General features: G+C 40.7%; 1 protein-coding gene across 1 annotated transcript; it reads left to right on the top strand.

The window, feature by feature from the left end:
• The first annotated feature begins 952 nt into the window (after positions 1–952).
• Positions 953–23,244, top strand: LOC122882919 (dihydropyridine-sensitive L-type skeletal muscle calcium channel subunit alpha-1-like). The gene is made up of 45 exons (XM_044210878.1): positions 953–1,400; positions 2,850–2,955; positions 5,157–5,296; positions 5,458–5,591; positions 5,736–5,888; positions 6,036–6,241; positions 6,419–6,522; positions 6,632–6,777; positions 6,856–6,937; positions 7,019–7,179; positions 7,271–7,496; positions 7,579–7,786; positions 7,988–8,108; positions 8,474–8,588; positions 8,690–8,789; positions 8,890–8,959; positions 9,394–9,526; positions 9,669–9,798; positions 9,887–9,946; positions 10,835–10,941; positions 11,072–11,159; positions 11,600–11,707; positions 11,811–11,863; positions 11,949–12,095; positions 12,352–12,553; positions 12,690–12,848; positions 15,157–15,267; positions 15,355–15,438; positions 16,093–16,140; positions 16,736–16,762; positions 16,858–16,983; positions 17,075–17,140; positions 17,277–17,368; positions 17,466–17,625; positions 17,747–17,874; positions 17,996–18,092; positions 18,869–18,971; positions 19,095–19,196; positions 19,295–19,428; positions 19,641–19,766; positions 19,982–20,190; positions 20,287–20,351; positions 20,607–20,653; positions 20,745–20,819; positions 21,613–23,244. Exons 1-45 carry the CDS (start codon positions 1,216–1,218, stop codon positions 21,922–21,924), a joined length of 5,556 nt encoding a protein of 1,851 aa, XP_044066813.1. The 5' UTR covers positions 953–1,215; the 3' UTR covers positions 21,925–23,244.
• Positions 23,245–23,295: the final 51 nt, after the last annotated feature.

Raw genomic sequence — 23,295 nt, 5'->3', positions numbered from 1 at the left:
GCAGAAGTTACTGCTGCTGATTATTGGCACTAGGGGGCAACAGAGTACACGATATGTGGGCTCTCAGCTTTCATCCTACTTATGTACTGTACAGAGATACTGCTTTATCATCAAATGAATCCTCACATTTGGTGTGGTGTTCAGCCTTTGGGAAAACTTTAAAGAATTTCAACTCTGTCATATCGAAGATGATATTGTCAGTTTGAAAAGTCATAAGCTGTTGTATCCTACGTCTGTATAGTATTTAATTACCAAAATCACATGTAGCACTATCCAGATTAATTTCTTTAGAGGTGGGCGATAAAGATAGATATTATCATTTATCAACTTTAATTTAAATTGTGTTGTGATGATATGTGCATATTTTGTGGTCCAAATGAATGATTCTGAGCACATTTTAATCATACATTCACAAAATGAGGTGCTGAAGTTCTTGTCTGTGATGGGATGTGTAGCATAACAGTGCAACACAGTTTATTTCATTGAATGTCAGTTTGATTAGTTTGTATGTTATTTTTGCTTGCCTTTTCTATATTGTGACCCACATTGGAAAACAAGAAATATTTCCACCTGCACAATGTCACACTGGAGGCAAAAACATCCATGCGTCTTTCCCCCCATCTCTGCTCACAATTTTTTTCACAGTTGAGGGTTCAACAAGAGCAAACATATATCTTTTGCTAGGACCCTGAACCTGCCCTCTCTTTCAAAACAGACCCAGCTGGGCCTAGTGGTGACATTCTGCTACTGCAAGACCCCCCAAACTGTATCTCTCCCCTTCTTTGTGCTCTCGTCTGCCTCTGCTGTCCTGCCCCAACCCCCCCCTTGATCCCATCTACTTCCACCTTCCACCCTCTTAACCATCCCCAAGCATGGCCTGTCAGTGGTTCACAGTCTAAAATTAAACTACAGCAGGGCCAACTGCCCCTCCAGCCACTCTGGGCTCCTGTTATTTTTCCCTGCCGAGGGGGCTTTTTCTGTCAGAGGCCCTCAGACAGGAGGAGAGGCCTGTGGCTCTGCGTGAGGGAGACTGAGTCAGAGGGAGAAGAGAAGAGGGAAGAGAGGGTCGCGGAGGAGCGCACGCAGGATCGGCAGGTCTGGAAACCAGGGGGCCTTTCGCAACAGGGAGTTAAACGGGGCCTCAGTTTGGGATTATACAAGTTTGGGATTATTCAGTGAGAGGACTGGGAGCTTGTCTCAGGTGGAAGCATAAAGATGGCAGCCAACGGAGAGGCGGCCAAGCCGGTCATCATGAATGAAGAGGAGCTGAAGAGGAAGCAGAGGGAGAAGCTGAAGAAGCTACAGGCCACGGGGGGAAACCCTCGACCAGCGAGATCCCTCTTCCTCTTCACCCTCAAAAATCCCTTCCGCAAGGCCTGCATCAACATTGTGGAGTGGAAGTATCCTTTATATCTTACACAAACACAAACACACACCTACCTACATTACACACAGACTTTTGTGTTTGTAATATTAAGTAGACATTGACTTAAAAAATGTGCCATTTAAACAGAAGTATTTTACTCTTATACTGACAGCTAGGGTATACAGAAATTAGGTGTCTGCAGGCCAATGAATTATCAGCCTTGTAGTTCATCTGTGGTAAGCACGGACAAGCAAAGTCTCTCTTAATTCTGTGTTAAGGCGATCCTTGAAGTGTTAAGACTTTTGTTATGTATCTGGCAGCCCTCTGTCAAAGTCACGTTTGCAGTCTTCATATTTTCACCTGGAGACCTTCTTAAGCTGATCTATTTACATCTGGCAGACAGAAGCAATTAATGAAGCTGCCTCTTATTGTCCTGATAGCTGACATTCTACTTTTGATGTGGAAATAGCCGCTCTGAAATGCTGGCACTGAGGCTTGAAGCACAAACACAAGGCAGGCTGCTGAGTGATGTTATGGCCCCTATAGGGGGTTTCCTGCTTTTAGCCTGATCTCCATTCCTGGATAATACATATTTTACATCGAAAATAGAATGCTGTCTATCCAGTGGCAAAATTACCGAAATGGACTGAACCCCTTAAATCCTTCTTATTATATAAAATAAGTATATACAATTCTATCAATGCTTACAGATTTAAGAATAAATAAATATTTCACATAATCCTGATGAGTAGTCTGTGTTTAAATGGTTTGGTCATATTCTTGGGCTGTGCAGCTGTCCCATGGCATCACAGAGAGACATGATGCTGACCTGGCAGGGGAATTCTCTTACAGAGCCCCCTATGGACAAGAATGAAGCAGCACAGCAGACAAGATTACATTTACTGTGACCGCTTTGCTGGCTACCCAATGGGCTGTTATAGGGATGATGTTTCAGGCAGCATTTAGGGGCACTGATCAGTGTTAACAGAGTTGTAGAGCTGTTTATTTGATGTGTTTTGCTACAATACATCACAAGAAATACAGAACAACTCATACAGATAAAGAAATGGACAATTTATTTTCTAAAAGTGTTTCTTACCCTTCCATTAAGACGGTGTAGTCCCTCATTCGTCCAGGAGTGTTCTATCGTAGAAAAGGTTTCAGTCGTAGTCATCTGGACACTGTTTTCAGAATCAAGACGTTTCGGCTCCCATCCGGAAGTCATTCTCTATTGTGAAAATTGTGAAAATTTAGATTCCCTCCTGAGGGCAGGGTTTATGTAACTCAGATTAGCTTAAATTTCTACTTACCCTTCCATTGTTAGTATTTACTGGACATGCACACGATTAACTCAAATATTGTCATTATGAATTAAAATAAATAAAAAATAACTTGTATCTCTTTGTTAATATTCCTTTTGGAGGTAACTGAGATTTACCACTCCACATGTATTGTTGTTGTGATCCTAAGTTTCCCCATCCAGAACCTTTGAGATCATCATCTTATTGACCATCTTTGCAAACTGTATCGCTTTGGCTGTGTTCCTTCCCATGCCTGAAGAAGACAGTAATAACACCAACTCAAGCTTGGTGAGTATGAGTACGAGCACAAACCCTTTCTTTAAAGTATGACTCAGGACTCTGTGAGGAGCTTTGGCCGATGGGTGAATGTTGTATTGATATTTGTTTGTCATAGTACGCTAGATATGGAAAAGAAACAAAACGTCTCATTCGTGGTCTCTTGTATCTCAAGAAATCAGTATTTTACCATTACCAGTAGATGACTGCACAGCTGTGTTCAACAAATGAATATGACTGCTTTGAGCCAGCAAAGTTAGACACTTCATAGCTAAGTGTTTCAGCTGGTCACTGTTCTGAGTGCCAAGCCCTGTTTAAATTCTTCCAGACACAACTCAGTTCTTTATTTGGAGTCCCATCTGTGTCACACAGGAACATGTCATCAAACAACTGTGCTATTAGTTTATCCTTCTCTGATCAAAAACTGGCTATTGAAAAAAACAATAGTAGAAAAGCATGAGAATTAACTACCGTGGGGTATGATGTGTGTGGAGTTTGTTTTTGTTTTTTTTGCTAAACAGACAATAATTATGGAAACATTTGTTATGTATTCTGCCCCAAAAAATTAAGGCTTTCATGACTCCTCTCACTCTACATGGCAGGTGATTCAGAGTATCTCATGTGAAAGTAGTGTAAACTATGTAAACTAGCTGGTGGCAGGTGTTTGACCATTGGATCCTGCTGTTTTCAGGTGTTATTATATTTCAACCTCATAGGTGTGTGTTTACACTGCTGTGAGGATGTCGATAGCGTATTATAGGTCTGCGACTGAACGACACAACCCAGGGATGATCAAAGTGAGCAAAAGATATATGTTTGCTCTTGTGCAGTGTACACATCTTGCCAATGTCTAGATATTTGATCTTGTATTGACACTGGTGTGAGAGACTGGATATGTGGATCGCTGTCTCTGAGAGGCCTGACATCCAGCTCAAATGTCAATATATAACACCCATAGCCTGCCATCACCTGCTTTTCACCATTCAGTCAATAAACTCTGCACATCACTAAGTTAAAGCGATTAATCTTGTGGGTACCCAACTGATTGACATATAACCCAGAGAGATTCAACAAGTCATCAGGTATCTGGACCTGAAAGTGACCCCATTTCTTTAATATCTTTGCTTTGGCCCACTCACCAGTCTCCTCCTAAATCCTTCTTACTTCTTACTCTGCCATTCCTCAGAGGTGAGCCATGTAAGAAGAGCTGGTCAACTTCACCCCCCCTGTTGCTGTCAGAAGTAGGTCGGCAAAGGCAGTCACCCCACTGACGCAGGTGGATACAGGAGAGTCCACAAATGTTGCCTCCTGTAACCACATTCATACTCATATATTCATAAAATATGATTTGTAACATTGATACACTACAACGTATAGATAATTATATCATTTTTGGTAATTTCTCAAATGAAATGAATGAATTTTGATGATACCTGAAGTTGGGACTGAATTCCCTGGGAGCTCTATCATACTGTTCTCATATTACATCTTCTTCTCCTGCAACATTTGTAGTTACATCAGCAATGAAGAGCAAAAGAAGAAGTGGTCTATTCAATAATGACAATTTCAAGCTGCTTTTGTAAGCAAATATGCGCGATAGAGTGTTTTGGTCACAAAATAATGCTACCCTGACGTTGCGGAAATATTAGTCCTACTCGTGTGCGTTCCCTGTCCTCTGTTTGTTGTCTGTGGCAGTCACTACTGAGAAAAACCATACTCAGTTCTGTGTCCATCTGCTGTGTGTTGACCTCCTTTGTCTCTGAAAATATTAACACTGATTATAAAAACACAAATACAGGCCTGATTTGAAAACAGATGATTTTATTCAACCACCCTGGCGTTTATCTGTTTACTTCCTTTGAACTAAGCATTTAAATGTTCTGCAGACAGTTTGCTTCATGTCTGACAAAGCCCTTTCTTTTTAAATTGTGGCTCAACTTGTTTCTTTAATCACAATGTGACTCATGGGCCACTCATCTGTTAAAACCTTCTAAGGTCATGTTTAATCTGCGTCAAATTTAGCTAAGAGGCTATCAAAGCTAATGTGTTCATCTAATACCAGCAACATCCATTGCTATTCCCCCTAGCAGGTGCTTAAATGCCAAAAATGTCATTCACTCCAATCATTCCATATTTTACTAGAGAATTGAACCTGAAGGTTATGAGCTTTATATGTAAATGTAATTTTGTGGTTTGTGTTTGTCTTGCTGCAGGAGAGTTTGGAGTATATCTTCCTGATCATATTCACGTTAGAGTGCTTTCTGAAGATAGTGGCGTATGGGCTCGTGTTCCATGAAGGCGCCTATTTACGGAACTGTTGGAACATATTGGACTTTGTCATCGTCTTCATGGGGTAAGATGAGCTCTGAGCTGCAGGTGGACAGCTCTACCAGCAAAGGACACAGCTTCTCTTTGACCACATCTAAGCCATTGACACTTTCATTTTAATAGTTGAAAATTTTATACTCATTTTGTAGGGGTAGGAACTTATGGTTGTATAATCTTTTCCTACAGTCTCTTCACCTTTGCCTTGGATACCATCAATAAGATAGCAGGTGTGCCAATGGAGAAGGGCGGAGGGTTTGACATGAAGGCGCTAAGAGCCTTCAGAGTGCTGCGGCCCTTACGTCTTGTCTCTGGAGTCCCCAGTAAGAGCCTATACTCTTAATACTGCCTGTGTCTATGTCACACTGTTTGATTAATTTGGAAATACTGTATGTGTGAAGAAGCTTTCTGGAGACACACCAGATTTTGTGATGTTGTAATGTTTTGGTTTTACTGTTCACATTCAGGCCTGCAGGTGGTGATGAACTCCATCCTCAAAGCCATGCTGCCTCTGCTGCACATCGCCCTGCTGGTCTTTCTACTGGTCACTATCTATGCCATCATGGGACTGGAGCTCTTCAAGTGCAAAATGCACAAGACCTGCTATTACACTGGCACAAGTATATATAATGGGCACAATCAGACATTGTTTCACTTGGGCTTTTATATATGTTGTCATGTACAGTCATACCTGATATCTTATCAGTTATAATTGCTTGAAGCTAAATAAAAATAAAAACAAACTATCTCCTCTCTTTGGCCCACAGATATCTACGCCACAGCAGAAGGTGAGCTGCCTGCACCCTGTGCTCAGGCTGGTAACGGACGCCGCTGTAACATCAATGGCTCTGAGTGTCGGCCAGGCTGGGAAGGTCCCAACAATGGCATCACCCACTTTGATAACATTGGCTTTGCCATGCTTACAGTCTACCAGTGTATCACCATGGAGGGATGGACCAAAGTTCTCTACTGGGTCAGTGACTGCTTGCACATTGTTTCAGTTGTTTTTCAGTTTCAGTGTTGGGGAATTTGTGCTCTTTCCTCCAAAACCATTACATTTGTCTACATTTTAGGTGTTTATTGTGTATACAAGTATACAGTATACCTAACAGGATACATTGTTTGTGGCTGACCCAGAGTTGTCTTTCAGATTAATGATGCCATAGGAAATGAATGGCCCTGGGTCTACTTTGTTCCCCTCATTCTCCTGGGCTCCTTCTTTGTGCTCAATCTGGTTTTGGGCGTGCTCAGTGGGTAAGACAACTATCATCTTCTATCCTTTCTACTGTCTGCATCTTGCCTCTTCACATGAACAAACAAAAAAATAATGTTCTGTTTTACTTTTCTTTGTCTTTCCACTAAGGGAGTTTACCAAAGAGCGAGAGAAGGCTAGGTCACGTGGAGAGTTCCAGAAGTTGCGAGAGCGTCAGCAGCTGGATGAAGACCTGCATGGCTACATGGAGTGGATCACTCACGCTGAAGTCCTGGATGCCGACCGAGAGGGCAAAGGTCAGCACTATAAACCACCTCAGCATATATAGTGTATATGCAAATACTGTTGAATTACAACTGTTATTCTCTTGTCAGGACTCCTTCCTTTAACCAGCGGAGATTCTGACACAGACAGCCTGTACGACCTGGAAGGCAAGAGTCGAATCGTCTACTACTAGTGAGTCTGCAGTTTTGTATATATTGTATATAATATTCAAGGTGACTTGGCACAGTAAACCAGGATTATTTTTGTGTTTAGCCGACTGGCTCGTCGCTGGAACCGTTTCTTCAGGATGAAGTGCCTGGTGTATGTCAAAACCAAGGGCTTTTACTGGATAGTGATGTTTCTCGTCTTACTCAACACCCTGACCATAGCAACAGAGCACCACCACCAGCCTAACTGGCTCACTTCCCTACAAGGTTGGTGATTAACATATAATATTGTGAATATGTTTTTACATCAATTCTATCACTCCCAGCTTCATCTCATTCGTCTCTCTTATCTCAACAGACGTGGCCAGTCGTGTACTGCTGGTGCTGTTTGTCATAGAGATGTTTGTGAAGATGTATGGTCTGGGTCCCAGAGGATATTTCATGTCCCTGTTTAACCGTTTTGACTTTTTTGTGGTGCTATGCGGTATCCTGGAGATGATCATGTTCTCTGCGGGAGCCGTGGCTCCTCTGGGTTTCTCTGTACTCAGGTGTATCCGACTGCTGAGGATCCTTAAAGTCACAAAGTAAGTCATATCCCCTCAAAGGATCATGTTGTGATGTGATTTAATGTAATTTAACACCTCTCTTCTTCCAACTGTTTTGCAGGTACTGGACCTCTTTGAGTAATCTTGTGGCCTCTCTCCTCAACTCTGTACGCTCCATCGCCTCCCTGCTCCTTCTTCTCTTCCTCTTCATCGTCATTTTCTCACTCCTGGGCATGCAGGTGTTTGGGGGGAAATTCAACTTTTCCGACCACAGACCCAGACGCAGTAACTTTGACAACTTCCCTCAGGCCCTCATCAGTGTGTTTCAGGTGAGGCTAGACACAGATTCATAGATGCTCTGCTTTAAACTCTTGGCAATGTCTGCTTTGATTTTAGTTAAACCTTTCTTGCCTGATTTTGATGATCCATGCTGTAAATGAAGTGCACTTATAGTAGCAGCATCTAACCTATCCTTTCATACCCGACATTAATGAATAATTGCCTGCTTTTTAACACTTACTATCTCTCAGATCCTAACAGGAGAGGACTGGACCTCCATCATGTACAATGGTATTATGGCCTACGGAGGGCCTGTCTTTCCTGGCATCCTGGTTGCCATCTACTTTATCGTCCTCTTTGTCTGTGGAAACTGTATCCTTCACATACACTCACACTGTCATCTAGGATTTAACAAGACTAAGAGTCTACAGCCATGCTAGTGGCTCTGTGAAGCTGTACTTAGGCACAGCTAACATCATCATGCTAACATGCTTACAGTGACAATGCTAACATGCTGATGTTTAGCAGGTATAATATTTATCATGTTTACCATCTTAGTTTAGCGTGTTAGAATGCTAAAATTTGCTAATTAGCACTAAATACAATGCAGCTGAAGCTGATGGGAATGTCATTAGGTTTGTAGGTATTTGGTCATAAACCAAAGTGACCATTGGCACCCTTAGAGCCATAATATTTTAAAAAATCAAGGTGTTTGTTTTCCTGAGCTCAGATATCAGATATCCTCCTCAATGTCTTCTTGGCCATCGCCGTCGACAACCTGGCAGAGGCTGAGAGTTTAACTTCAGCTCAGAAAGAAAAGGCAGAGGAGAAGTTGAGGAGAAAGCTACGAAGGTGAATAAAAGAATACCAAAAGTTTAACATAAGTGAGATAATCTGCTCTGTCTTCTCACAGTGAAACTCTACTCCATTCCCTTTTCTCTCTTACCCTCTAGGTCCAAAATGCCTGACAAGACTGATGAGGAGAGGGAGAGGTTAGCTAAGAAACTGGCAGAGCAGAGAGCTAAGATGGAGGGCATGCCCACCACAGCCAAGGTTAGCGTTGTTTCTGGTATCATATCACATATTTACTCTTGGCAATTTCATATTATTCAGGAGCATAAGTAGCTATAATACATATATATTGTTTTTTCAGCTCAAAATTGACGAGTTTGAGTCCAATGTCAATGAAGTGAAAGATCCATTCCCACCTGACGACTTCCCCGGTAACATAAAAAATGTCTAAACCTCTACTTTTCTTGCATTTCTAACTCTAATTTCTTAGCGATGTAGTTGTAATAGAAGGAGATTGCAGGAATTCATATTCATTACTGGCTGTTTATGAGTTTGGCTCTCTTGGCTACGTTACAGTATAAATATAGTAACCCCCCATTATTATTAGACTCAACCGATTCCCTGAGCTGAGTTTATAGCAGAGTCTAAAGTTAGGCTATTTTCACAGTACTCTGGTGACTACCATATAAAGTCTACAACGTGATTCAGTATAGAGAGATTTCCTTTTTTCCAAAAATATTTTAGTTTTATTTAATTTTCTGGATCTTTGCTTTTCTCTTCTGTAGTGCTGTAACATGACTACTACCAATAAGTAGATCTGTCATTGCACTATAGAACTTTGAGTCTGTTTTCTTCCACATGGTAGGTGATGACGAGGAGGAAGAGCCTGAAATCCCCATCAGCCCTCGTCCCCGACCAATGGCCGACCTGCAGCTGAAGGAGGAAGCTGTTCCACTGCCTGAAGCCAGCTCCTTTTTTATTTTTGGCCCTCAGAACAAGTAAGAACCAGGCATACCAAACTGAGAATAACAGATCACAGAGTGGTTACAGTATATTGTCATACTGTATCATGATAACACAACAGTGAATTGATTGAACTCACCGATAACTGGATCTCTTTTCATATTCATTGGTATCCAGGTTCCGTAAACTGTGCTACAAGATCATCAACGCCTCGTCCTTCACCAACTTAATTCTTCTGTTCATCCTGCTCTCCTCCATCTCCCTGGCAGCTGAGGACCCCATTGATCCCCAGTCCTTCAGAAACAAGGTGATAAACACTTCTACCACTACAGACTGAGCCTTAACTTTTGAAAGAAGGCCAAATTTGATAACAACCCTTTGTGCTTTTCCGCCAGATCTTGGCCTATGCTGACATTGTCTTCACAACTGTGTTCACCATTGAGATTGTACTAAAGGTAATGAGCTGTATAGTTCATGTTCTGCCTTATGTGGGTTTGACTGATGTGGTTCTTTAAAGTCAAGATACCGGATAACAGATATTGATATTTTTATTCTGAAGCTGATGATATTCTATATTTCTGTTATTCTAAGTGTTTAATGTTATAATTTTTTATTATTATTTATTTATTGGCAGATTTTTAAAAAGCCTCTGAAACAGCACCATGAGCATCACAGGCCACTAGAGTCTTCCCTCGTAATAATGAAATTGTTTTATGTGGGAGAGAAGCATGTCGGAGCAGGATGAGGCAGGTTGCTTTGCAGGTCTTACATGTTTCCACTGAGATATAATCAGAGCCTGAAAGAATCACTGTGAACCTACTTAATTCACAATGATAGTAGTTGTTTCCCTGCTGAATTGATCACTAAATTTAGTGATCTGTGTGTAAGTACTGGTGGAAATACATTTAAGACATTTTCGACATTAGCAATTATTTTCATTACAGATTAGTCGTAATTTTCTCGATAAATCGACTAATCGGTTGGTCCATAAAATGTCAGAAAGTAAAATATCTCTGTCACAATTTTTTGTTTTGTCCAACCAACAGTTCAAAAACCAAAGATGTTCAGTTTAATATTTTACAAGACAAAGAAAATCAGCTTATTTCAGAAGCTGGAATCAGTGGATTTTGGGCATTTTTGCCCATCAACTAAACGATTAATGATTATCAGGTCAATAGTCTCAGATTAAGTTGCTGTCTATTGACTAATTGATTAATCAACTAATTTTCTCAGCTCTATTTGACATTCAATGCAACACATCTGTTCCTCTGTCTAAAAAAAAAAAGCTTAAACGCAAATGTGTTTGTTTCAATATTCTGGACTCTGATGTATCTGACTGACAGATGACAGTGTATGGAGCATTTATGCACAAGGGCTCCTTCTGCCGTAACTCCTTCAACATCCTGGATCTCATTGTGGTTGGAGTCTCCCTTCTTTCCATGGGAATGGAGTGAGTAAATATTTTGAGATTGCCATATTAGATATAGAACATCCATGTCGTTATTTTTTTCCTAAATTACAAATTTTAGTGTTCCCAGATGAGCATATCAAGACTGCTTTTTGCCATGTGTTGTATGCAGATCCAGTGCTATCTCTGTGGTGAAGATTCTCAGGGTTCTGAGGGTGCTGAGGCCTCTCAGGGCCATCAATAGAGCCAAGGGGTTAAAGGTACAACACGTGCACACATACACAAAAGTACAAACGTATTATCAGCAAAATTGAATTAAAGTATCAAAAGTGCTTTTCTTTTCTGTGACTCATATGACATTATTAGATTGTTAATACTGATGCATTAATGTATAAGTAGCTTTTTGACAAGGGGCCCTACCAGACATCGCTTTTTTGTAAATGGTCACAAGCAATTAAGGTTGGAAACCACTGGTAGCTTTAGCAATGCATTGTATTTTATAAGCTTATCAATTGTTTGTTATAACTGCTAGATAAATGTAGTGCAGTAAAAAGTACAATATTTCCGAAATGTAGTGGAGTAGAAGTATAAAGTAGCATAAAATGGAAATACTCAAGTAAAGTACAAATACCTCAAATTCGTACTTAGGTACAGTTCTTGTATTAACAGTATTAAGTGGTCATTGTTTCTTTAATGACAGCATGTGGTCCAGTGCGTGTTTGTGGCCATCAAAACCATTGGCAACATCGTCCTGGTCACCATGCTGCTGAATTTCATGTTTGCCTGTATTGGAGTGCAACTCTTCAAGGTAAGTTTTTAAAAGAAGATGCTGACACCTTTTATGTAGCATGATACTGTAAAGGTCACATTTCCAGATGTATTAAAAGTGTCACTAATCCTTTCCCTCATAGGGTAAATTCTACAGCTGCACAGACTCGTCCAAAATGACTGGGGAGGAATGCCAGTAAGGCAAACATCTTTCACACATCATAGATTTCATCTATCAAAACTGTAATGCTAGAGTGACCGTTCTCTGTGTCTGCTCTCAGGGGATTCTTCTTGAAGCACATGGAGAATTCCCTACAGGACACAGTGTTGGCTAAGAGAGAATGGCTCAACAGTGACTTCAACTTTGACAATGTGCTCTATGGCATGCTGGCTCTCTTTACTGTTTCCACATTTGAGGGCTGGCCAAAGTAAGCACGGATAAATGGCATGTTTTGATCCTATCTGTTTGATTGAGTTAGAAGACATCTTATTACGTGAATATTGAGTTGGAAGTAATTCCATTACCTGGCTGGAGCCAGAGATGGTAATGGAGGAAATGTATCCTCTTTAATCCCCTGAATTATACATTTCATCTATACAAATTAGCCTTATTGTATCTCTGATCTTTGACCTTTTTTCTGACAATTACCCATCTTCTCTCAACATCATTCCATCACTTCCCAGACTGTTATACAGAGCCATTGATTCAGACGAAGAAGACATGGGTCCTGTCTTCAACAATCGCGTGGATGTGTCCATCTTCTTCATCATCTACATCATCCTCATCGCCTTCTTCATGATGAACATCTTTGTGGGCTTCGTCATCGTCACTTTCCAGGAGCAGGGCGAGCAGGAGTATAAGGACTGCGAGCTGGATAAGAACCAGGTATGCTAAGACCCTCAGAGATGATGCTTAGGACAGTGAGAGAGTCCAATCATTCCCAGTAAAATCTAAAACATGTTACGTAAGTATAGAATCACTCATTATTCTTCTTTTAACCTACCTTCTGCCTCCCCTTCAGCGTCAGTGTGTGCAGTACGCCCTGAAGGCTCGTCCTCTGAGGTGCTACATCCCTAAAAACCCCTACCAGTACAGGGTCTGGTACATTGTCACCTCCTGCTACTTTGAGTACCTCATGTTCTTCCTAATTATGCTCAACACGTTATGTCTGGGGATGCAGGTATGTAAATTAAGGTCATGTTGCAACCTAAAAACATTGAGATTGTATTGAGGCAGATAATATTCAGTGTCAATATTCAGTATCTTTAGAGGAAAGAGAATTCCGTGTTCCGTGTGCATTTAATTAATCACAAAGTGGAAACTTTGAAACTGTATTTAAAATATGGGACATGACAACTTTCCAGTAAAATCCCAGACTAATTAATTTTGGGGGGGGATTAGGACCGCATTAATGCAGGGTGCCCTACATATTTTTTTGTCAATTAATTTACAAAACCTTACTTTGCATGTACATTTTTTTTTATGTAACTATGCTAAGATAGGTCTGGACAATAATTATGCTGATACTCACCAAGTTAATTATGACTTTAATTATGACTGGCCAAAGCTGTTGTAATACAGGACTTATCCTTTAAAGATTCAAGATTCAAAAAACTTAATTGTGTATCACATGATGATAGAAATTTGTCTTAAATGAAAGACTCACATAAAATTGCATTAAAATGCAAATAATTCCATAAATAAATAAATAAGAGCAGGTGTGAAAAGATGCATTAAAAACTTGTGACAGTGTATTTGGCTTTGTTTAAAATGGATATTGCAGTGGGAATGAAAGAGTTTTTGTAACTTCTCTTTTTGGCCAAAGGTGCTCTGAAGCGGCTGCCTGATGGGAGTAGCTGAATGGAGTGGTGAAGGGGGTGTGAGGGGTTCATAGTGATGGAATCTGACTTTCTTTTTACTGCATGACTGTAAAGGTCTGAGAGTTGGGTTTGAGTGGTGCTGGTGATTTTGGTTGCATGCTTGATGATTCTTGTGAGTTTTTTTCTTGCTTTTCTTTGTGAGGAAGTTGTACCCGGATGCAATGTTGAATGTGAGGACTGATTTGATGAGTGACCGGTATACTGCTGTTAAAATGTCCTGTCTGACATTAAAACCTTTCAGCCTCCTTAAGAGAAACATGCGCTGTTGGGCCTTTTTGTAGATCCCTTCCGCATGTTGAGTGAAGTACAGGTGGTGGTCAATGTCACTTCCCAGGTACTTAAAGATTTCAACCTGTTCCACCACCTGCAAGTAGACAGGGAGCGCTCGTCTGTCAGACGAGCCACCTAGGCCATGTCATCAGAATATTCAAAAAGTGACAGTCCGTTGCTATTGCAGGTGATTTCGTTTGTGTATATGGAGAAGAGGATGGGTGACAAGACACAGCACTGTGGGACACCAGTATTTAAAACAATGTTGCTGGATTTAAAACTGTTCACTCTGACATGTTGGGGTCTGTCCTTGGAGGCGGTGCAGAAGTGTGTTTGTGTTTACTGTATTAAAAGCAGATGAAAAGTTCATGAATAAAATCCTGACATATGAGTTTGGAGAGTTGAGGTGCCTAGCCACTGTATCCAGAAGAGTTAGGCTGGAAGCAGTGACCACCCTCTCCATGCATTTGCAGAGGATGGAGGTGAGTGCCACAGGCCTGAAGTCTTTCATGGCTTTGGCATGGGGCTTTTTGGGAACAGGGATGATGGCTCTCCTTCAGTACACAGCCCTTGAGCCCATCTGGTCCAGGAGCTTTCCTCGGATGTAACTTGGAGAGGATGGAAACAACCTTTCGCTCCTCCACACTGATTGGTGCAGGGGCGTAGCTGGTGTTGGTCGGGGTCCAGTCCTCCACGTGGTCAGTCCTGTTGAACCTGGCATAGAAGGTGCTCTGGTGCTCTGCGAAGGAGGCTTGGTCTGGGCTATGTATCTGGGCTGGTTTCTGAGCTCTGCCCATCATGGTGTTAAGACCCTGCCACGCCTCCCTGGCATTACCCCTGGTGAACCTCTCCTCCATCTTATTTTGTATCGGAGCTTGGGCAGCTGGGTTTTGTGCTTCAGCTCCCTTTTCAGTTCATTTACACATTTTTTGTCTCCCTGTATAAGGCCCTTAAAACCCATTTTCTCAATCAGATCTTACTATGAGTGATGGGATCTTAAATGAGAACACTATTTTCTGTCAAAGTTACAACAGTTTTAGCTATTTCACATGAAAAGATTTCTGTATTTCTTTCATTTTTTTTAATCTGTGCTCTTTTCACTGGTTTTAAGTGGGCAGGGCTCAGTTGGAAAATGTGATGTCATATATTTCTGCTCACCAATCAGGATTTAGCAACAAATCATATCAAACCACACCCACACAGTCCTGATGAAGCAGATTAGCTCAGTTTTTTAGCTATATGTAATTATCTTCACTAAAACTTAATTTTCTAATAATGCTACATCAAATTAATAGTTGTAACATGTTGAGATTAATATTTGCTTTCCACTTTGAACAGCACTGCAACCAATCGGACCATGTGACCAAGCTGTCGGACACTCTGAACTTGATCTTCACCGTGCTCTTCACTGTGGAGATGATTCTCAAGCTCATGGCCTTCAAAGCGAGAGTAAAGACTCTAATGTTTGTTGTTGGAATGGTCATCCACCCAATCTAGTGTCCTACTGTCTCAGCAATGCTTTACCTCTCTGTGCAGGGCTACTTTGGAGACCCCTGGAACGTTTTTGACTTCATTATCGTCATCGGTAGCGTCGTTGATGTCATCCTGAGTGAAGTCGATGTGAGTACATATGATAAAACTTTTTATTTTTTCAATCCTAATGAATTCCACAAATTATCATTGCAGGTTCAGTGTATGAAAGTCCCTGGTGTTGTCTTAATGAGACATTCCCAGTCAACAGTGTGATTTGAATTTAAGTGACTGAATGTATTTATTCAATGCTCTGAACCAGAAGCATATAATCGCGGCCCAACAGGTGATTGGTGCCAGCAGAACTAGCTCACAGGACATGGTCAGTACTTTTGTTGGCCATTCTCACCCCAACTCTCCCGCTCCCACCCTCCTCAGTGCCTTGCGCATTGCCATTTCCATCACCAACATTTCCATTATTCCCACAACAATATTTCAGTAATGTTATGTTTTCTGTGTTATTCGAGCACTTTAAAAAGAGCACAATATCAATATTAAGGATTTTAGTGTTAATTTATGTGGTAATGCTACACAAACTCAATGTCTTCTCTGGCCAGTCACAGTCATTGTTGCACTGCATTGTCATCGTCTTTTTCATCCATAAAGTTTGTAGCAAATTCAATTTTCTCCATACAAAATTGACTTCACTTCCTCTCACTATCTCCTATTCTTTTGCTTCCTTTTCTTCTTCTTAATCCCTCTGTCCTCCACATACCTCACTCCTCATCTGTCTATCCTCTACAGACTGCCCTGGCCTCCAGTGGAGGACTGTACTGTCTCCATGGCTGTGCTGTAAATATCTGATCTGCACTGCACTGCACTGCTGCATGGGCCTTGCTGTGTGAGCACTCCACTATGTTCTCTGCTAAACTGTAGTACTACTGTACTGCACCGTGTGTGGCTCAAACTGCTGGTGAAACATTGCATTTCAACTGTCTGTCTAATCTTACAGAGCAAATGTAGGATAAGACCTGAAGGTGTTTGCTATATTGTGTTCCAGTATGGCTCAAATAGTTTATACACACAAGGCTACAACTCAGCACTGACTATATCAGCACAGCAAGTATTAATGGTGGCTGGATTGGCTGAAAACTGTTAATATTTTGACAAAAAAGTGTGTTTATATTGTTTATTTCGCATGAGTTATAAATTGTATTTGTTCATCTAGTTTTCAGCAACTAAGACCTGGAGGCTTTGTAACTCATCAGTGGTGGAAAAAATGTCTAATTTTAACCCTATTTTGTGATTGTAAATCATACCTTAATAATGTTTAACAGTTGATCAGTGCTATGTCTGCTATGTGCCTCTTATTAATGATAGCTAATAACTTCTATCAAATATAACTCATGTAACTACAGTATGTCATCTCTTCATCTACTCTGTGCAGGAGACAAATCCTATGCAAGCAATTGCGGTAAGCCTAAACTTTCCCAGTATTAAAACCATTAATGTTTTTCTTTTTTTAAATGTTTTCTTTTCATCAAATCCTCTGGTTCTTTTTGTATGTAGGCGTCTGAAAATGCTTCAGTTTCCATCACGTTCTTCCGACTCTTCCGTGTCATGCGTCTGGTCAAGCTGCTGAACCGTTCGGAGGGGATCCGAAACCTGCTGTGGACCTTCATCAAGTCCTTCCAGGTCAGTCTCGCTGTGGTCATCATCATTTTCATTTTTTATCTCAACTTTTAACACACTTTTAATGAGCTGACTGTTCGGTTTGTGTCTACAGGCTCTCCCTCACGTAGCTCTGCTCATCGTGATGCTGTTCTTTATCTATGCTGTCATCGGGATGCAGGCACTGTCTACAATATTTATTTTCTGGATGAAAACATTGTAAACCTCTGTGGATTGTTAATATGTTTCTGATTAAATGCCTGCCGTTGTCTTTTTCTGTATTTGTCATTTGTGCACCGATTTTGACTGGGATTCAGATCTTTGGAAAGGTGTCCTTAGTGGATGGCACCCAAATCAACCGCAACAACAACTTCCAGACATTCCCTCAGGCTGTTCTGATGTTATTCCGGTGAGTCTCTAAGCCAGGATCATTGGTTTTTAAAAGGTAATTTGTTGCAAGATCAAAAACTGGGCCAAGATCTCACTCTCATAATTTACGTATCCAGATGTGCTACTGGAGAGGCTTGGCAGGAGGTCATGATGGCTTCGATGTATGGGAAGAAGTGCGACCCCAAGTCTGACTTCCTGCCAGGAGAGGAGTACACCTGCGGGTCCAACTTCGCTGTCTTCTACTTCCTCAGCTTCTACTGTCTCTGTGCTTTCCTGGTGAGCAACAGCAGAAAGTCAAAATTGATCTCTTAGCTCCATTAGTATCTGTTGTTGTATTTTAACGATCATTTGCCCATGAATGTTAGAATATAAGGGTATTTTTTCCTACCTACGTCAGATCCTCAACCTGTTTGTAGCTGTCATCATGGACAACTTTGACTACCTGACCCGTGATTGGTCTCTTCTTGGCCCACACCATCTAGATGAGTTTAAGAAGATCTGGGCTGAATATGACCCTGAAGCCACGTAAGCCTGAACACCACTTGTGAAACCATTAATTTATTTATGCTCAGAACACGCAGGAACTAGGTCATATTTAAGTGGGTGCCCCTTAAAATGAGTATAAGATGTTTGTCTGATCTAACAGGGGGAGAATTAAACATCTGGACGTGGTGACGCTGCTGCGACGCATCCAGCCTCCACTGGGTTTTGGCAAATTCTGCCCTCATCGTGCTGCATGCAAGGTACATTCACTAATAAACAGTGTCAAAGGCCTTGTAGTGCATGCATATATAACTCATCAGACAGGCAGTTAGAACAGTTTTATGTATGTTGAATGATAACATTAACAATACAATAAAAACACTGTAGATGGACATTGTACTAAATACATACAATACATACACACACAAAAAGAGACCATAACATATTGAATATCCCAAATAAAACTATTAATAGTGTACAGGTGTATTACAATGTAATTAAAGTTACATTTAAATTAAAAATTAAAGTCAAAGTAGTATAAAAGTGTAAAAAATTTGATTTATATTTAGATAATGAAATAAATAAATAAATAAGTTTCCAAAAAAGAAGAGAAAAAAATGGTTAAAAGAAAAAATATTACACGTCAAAGTTAATTCATGTAAAGCATTAATGATTAAATGGGATAATACATGATTTAAAAAGATGGAGTGGGTGGAGTAGTAGTTTGAAAAAGTGTTTTCCACATTATCTTGATTGAAAATATCAATACACAGGATTGTGACAGAAAGTTTGAAAAATTATACACACTATCTCCCACCCATCAAGGCCCTCCCATGTTCACTTCTTCTCCTTCTCAAGCCTCCCCCCTCCACCTGAAATAATATTAATGAATAATAATACTGATGATGACGATAACAATAAAAATGCGAGTTGATAAAACTATAAAAAGAATAATACAGTGTATTAATAAAGTGTACTGTATTTGATTGTTCTATTACTCTTTGGTGCCCACATTCTCTCAACTTCCTGTCCGCAGCGTTTGGTTGGCATGAACATGCCTCTCAACAGTGATGGCACCGTCACCTTCAATGCCACCCTGTTTGCTCTGGTCAGGACTGCACTCAAGATCAAAACAGAAGGTACAGAGCATCAAAACTTGTCTCATACCATTATTGATTACAGTTCATTTACAGTATATGTGCTTCCTTCAACTTGATGTACATACTGTTTTTCATTACTTTTTTATGGATTGATCTGAACAGGTAACTTTGAGCAGGCCAATGAGGAGCTGAGAGCCATTATAAAGCAAATCTGGAAACGCACCAGTATGAAACTGTTGGACCAGGTCATTCCCCCTATAGGAGGTGAGTCAATCAACATAAATAGAATTAGTTACATTTCACCTTTACAAAATACTCCAGTATTTGTCACACTGACAGCACTGTGATTTGTCTGGCTATAGATGATGAGGTGACTGTGGGGAAATTCTACTCCACCTTCCTGCTTCAGGACCATTTCCGTAAGTTCTTAAAGCGTCAGGAGGAGTACTATGGCTACCGGCCCACTAAGAAGAGCGCCTCGGGCCCAGAGATCCAGGTGAGTAGTAAATTTGGGGTCAAAATCACATCACTGTTATAATGTTAAAAATGACAGCAGGATATTACTGCTGAAAATCACTCGAGACACATCAAGCATTTTTCAGAATAGCATGTTATTGCTATGCTAAGGCTCTTATGACTTAAATCAATTTTCTCCTTGTGATAACGCTGCCTTTGCTCCATTTTTCCACATCTTCCATGTCTTTCTAGGCGGGCCTGAGGAGTATAGATGAAGAGGTGGCTCCAGAGATGCACAGAGCCATTTCAGGAGACCTACAGAATGAGGAAGAGATAGACAGAGCTATGGAGGAGGCTGGAGAAGAAGGCATTTACCAGGTGAGAGACATTGACTGCAGTTTGGCAGAACAGACATACAGGCGAAATACAGTGTATTCATGCACATATTCTGCATGATCATTGTCAGGGGGAAATCTTGTAGCTCTAATTTTGGTGAATGTTGATTTATTTAATATACATATTTATTCAATTAACTGTGTTCACTAATACGGGATTCTACCTGCATGTGTGCTTGTCTTGGTCGGTATTTCCAGCGTACACATGGTCTGTTTGGTAACCGGGTGGACTCATTCTCCTCTGAGCCCGCCAACACTCAGTCCCAGCAGATGACCAGCCAGCGGCCCCTCCAGTTCTCTGAGAGCCTGCCTGAGTCTCCACCAAACTCCTCTGCCTTGGTGCCCACTACCGAATTTTTCCCCACTACCGCACCAAAAAGCAACACTAACAACAACGCCTTCGCAGAGTGAGTACCAAACACACTCCTACCTGTCAAGGAGACTAGATGACATATGCTCAGGGTGAACATGTCCGATGGGTGACAATTTGTGTTGTCTTTCAGATTTTCATTCGAAAGAGACGGCAGTCCCGTAGAGTTTTACGATCCCAGCGAGGATGCAGAGCCAGGTATGTCAATCAATCAATCCAGTTGTATTTGTTTAGCACCTTTCATACAGGTCAGTGCAGTTCAAAGTGCTTTCCAGACAAGCTCCAACAAGCTGATAATAAGACAGTACAAATATAAACGTAATAAAAAAGTAAGTAATTCATGTTTTAATAAAATCTGGCAAATAAGTAGGAACCCTGCAGACTGAAAAAGGGATGGATTTCTCTGTACTTCATATTTGTTCATTACATTTTTCTTTATTCACCCTTGTTTAGACAACCTGCGCTCCTGGAACTTCACAGTGAGAACAGACAAAACGCAGGTAATATTTTATTGACAGGTGACTCATCCAGTGTAAAAGATGATTAACAGCTTACATAGATAATGTATGGATGCATATCTTTTCTTTGCAGTTCCCTTATGACCCTAACTATGGCGACAGTCAGAGTCAGAGCTCCTGTACTGCGGCTGACCAGCTCGTCCAGGAGGTAAGTGAGGAAGGATCTCTGACTGTCCGCATCTTTTTATCTCACACTAATTAATTACCACCTCTATCAGCAGGAAATGTCCTGATCCACTGTCAGATCTGTCATAGATAGATGATAATAAGTATAACTCCTTTTTCAGTACCAGGCTCATTTCCTGGGCACAAATTAAGCTGAGTTCTGGATTGAACCACATTTACTGTATTTCTCCAAGTAAATACAGTTAAGGTTTGTTTTCATTTGTTTGGGAACTCAGTGCACTAACTTCAAGAGCAACAATGTCACATAATTCCCGCCTGTGTAATCAGCCGGAAAACTCAGCAGATGGACACAGATTTTGTGTTTGAATCTGTGAACAACTGAATTTTTGTTTGAGATGTTAGATCCAAGTGAGTTTTATACGGGTTATGAGTTTTATATCATACTGATGATTCATTTTTACAAAACCAAAATAAATTTCAATCTCTGCTGTTCAGTGTAAGGAAAGACTTGTTAAAATCCATCACATCAACATCATAGCTGAGCTGTAAAGTGGTATAGAAATTATTTAGTTGAACTTTAGGCAGGATTTTTCCTTTAGGTGTCTTTGAGAAAGATACTCACTGCACTTCATGGATGTTTTCATGTAGCTGAGCCTGCATGCCTTTATCTGCAGGGTTCAATAAAATATCTCCTTATCATTAACATTATTATGCATAATAACAATATAATACAACAGGACCTGTGGGTTTAAGGTTGATGCATTACCAGTAATAAAGAAATAATAAGGCCACTGCTTTTTTTTTTTCTTTTCCAGGCTCTTGTAAAGGGTGGTCTGGCCTCCCTGGCCAAAGACCCCGACTTTGTCTCTGTGACTAAGAAGGAGATGGCTGATGCCATGCACACAACTGTAGATGACATGGAGAGCGTGGCTCAGGGCATCCTCAGCGAACGCTCTGGCAGCATCACCTCTGGCAAAAAGAGACGTCCCATCCCCGTCCCTCCTCCTGCCGCTGCTGTGGCAGCACAGGGAACGGGCCAGCCAGATCCAGCTGTGAGGAGAAAGAGATGTCCGATCCCCACGATTCCCTCCGTACAGGAGCTGGCTGAGGCTGACTCCAAAGTTTAAGAGGCTGTCACTTTAGTTTACATGGATTTTTACACTTGCAGGTGACTCCACCTCACCTCACTTTACCAAGCTTGTTGCCCCCTGTGACAATCTGTATCTACTAGCCTGGCTCAAGGCCTAAAGGCAGGTTGGCTCAGGTTTAATATATTGTCAAATGTGGTTGAAACTTAACCAAGGAGAAACAATATATCTGATGATGAAACATCTTAATCTTCAGATTTATTGAAACTAATAAAAACACTAACTTATCTCAGAGCGAACAGATTGACACACTTCTTTCTTTTGTTTGTTGAGGTTATCCATTCCATATGACTTATGGGACAACCATGTCAGTGAGCTGAGTGTCTTACTGAAGCCTCACTGAGGGAGGTTTAGATAGTGACCGGTGACTAAAATGACTCACTGAACAGGGAGCAGGCAGCTGTCTTTATTGTGCAGCAGTTCATTGAAGACAGCGGGAAAGGACTCCACTTTGGGGAAACGACGACTGAGTTTCTGTGCATCCAGGCCCAGAAAAGAACTGAACTGAATATTCAGTTCACACTTTTAAAAAGGGTTCTGGTGCTACTATAACAATGCAAGTTAAAGCATTTTTTCTTTGTTGGTAAAGCAGCGTCCTCTGATCAGTTAGGACTTGCTGTCTTTTAGTCTTTTATTACTGAGGTTTACTCAGTTTTCTCCTGCGCACCAGAGTTCTTGTGTGACGTTGGTGTCAGTAGATTTTAAAGAGCAAACATCTTTTTTTAAATTTTGGATATAGAGGTACATTTAATGTATTAAATAATGATCCAAAGATTTAGTTGTATTAAAGTATTAGTTCAATTTAAAGCCATACTGTAGTCAAGCAGTGCATGTGATCTTTTTCCAAGTCACTTTAAGTCACTCTACTGCTACAGCTTTTATGTTTTCATTTACATAAATATGTCATACATTTGAGTTAGGGACACTTAGTTTGACCCGTACAGATAATGTAACTTCAGCATACCTGGAGTATGGTGGATTTAGCTTTATAGCTCACCTGGGCTTATAACACATTTTATTAATAATTGCATGGGCATAATTTATTGTGCTTGTTTCATGTTTTTATCAAACAGTGACAGGCTTTCCGGAGGACTTTTTTTTTTTTTTTACATTATTTTCTGATCAGCATGTGTTTTGCTGTTATACGTACATTATGTTGCAAGGTTTTGGAGATTGAGTGAGTTTGAGTGAACCTTATGTCTCAACCTCTCACCTCGAGTCTCCTTCACAGTGCCATTATGGCTGATGTTACACTGGTGTTTTCACCATGGCAAAAGAAATAAATCATCCAAACATTAATTTCTGTGTTAGTTTTCTTTATGCAAACAAGCCAAAGATGATCTTAAAACA

The sequence above is a fragment of the Siniperca chuatsi genome, linkage group LG10 (assembly GCF_020085105.1).
Source record: "Siniperca chuatsi isolate FFG_IHB_CAS linkage group LG10, ASM2008510v1, whole genome shotgun sequence".
Taxonomy (NCBI): Eukaryota; Metazoa; Chordata; class Actinopteri; order Centrarchiformes; family Sinipercidae; genus Siniperca; species Siniperca chuatsi.
The sequence above is the reverse complement of the archived record's forward strand: the minus strand, read 5'-3'. Positions and strand labels throughout refer to the sequence as shown.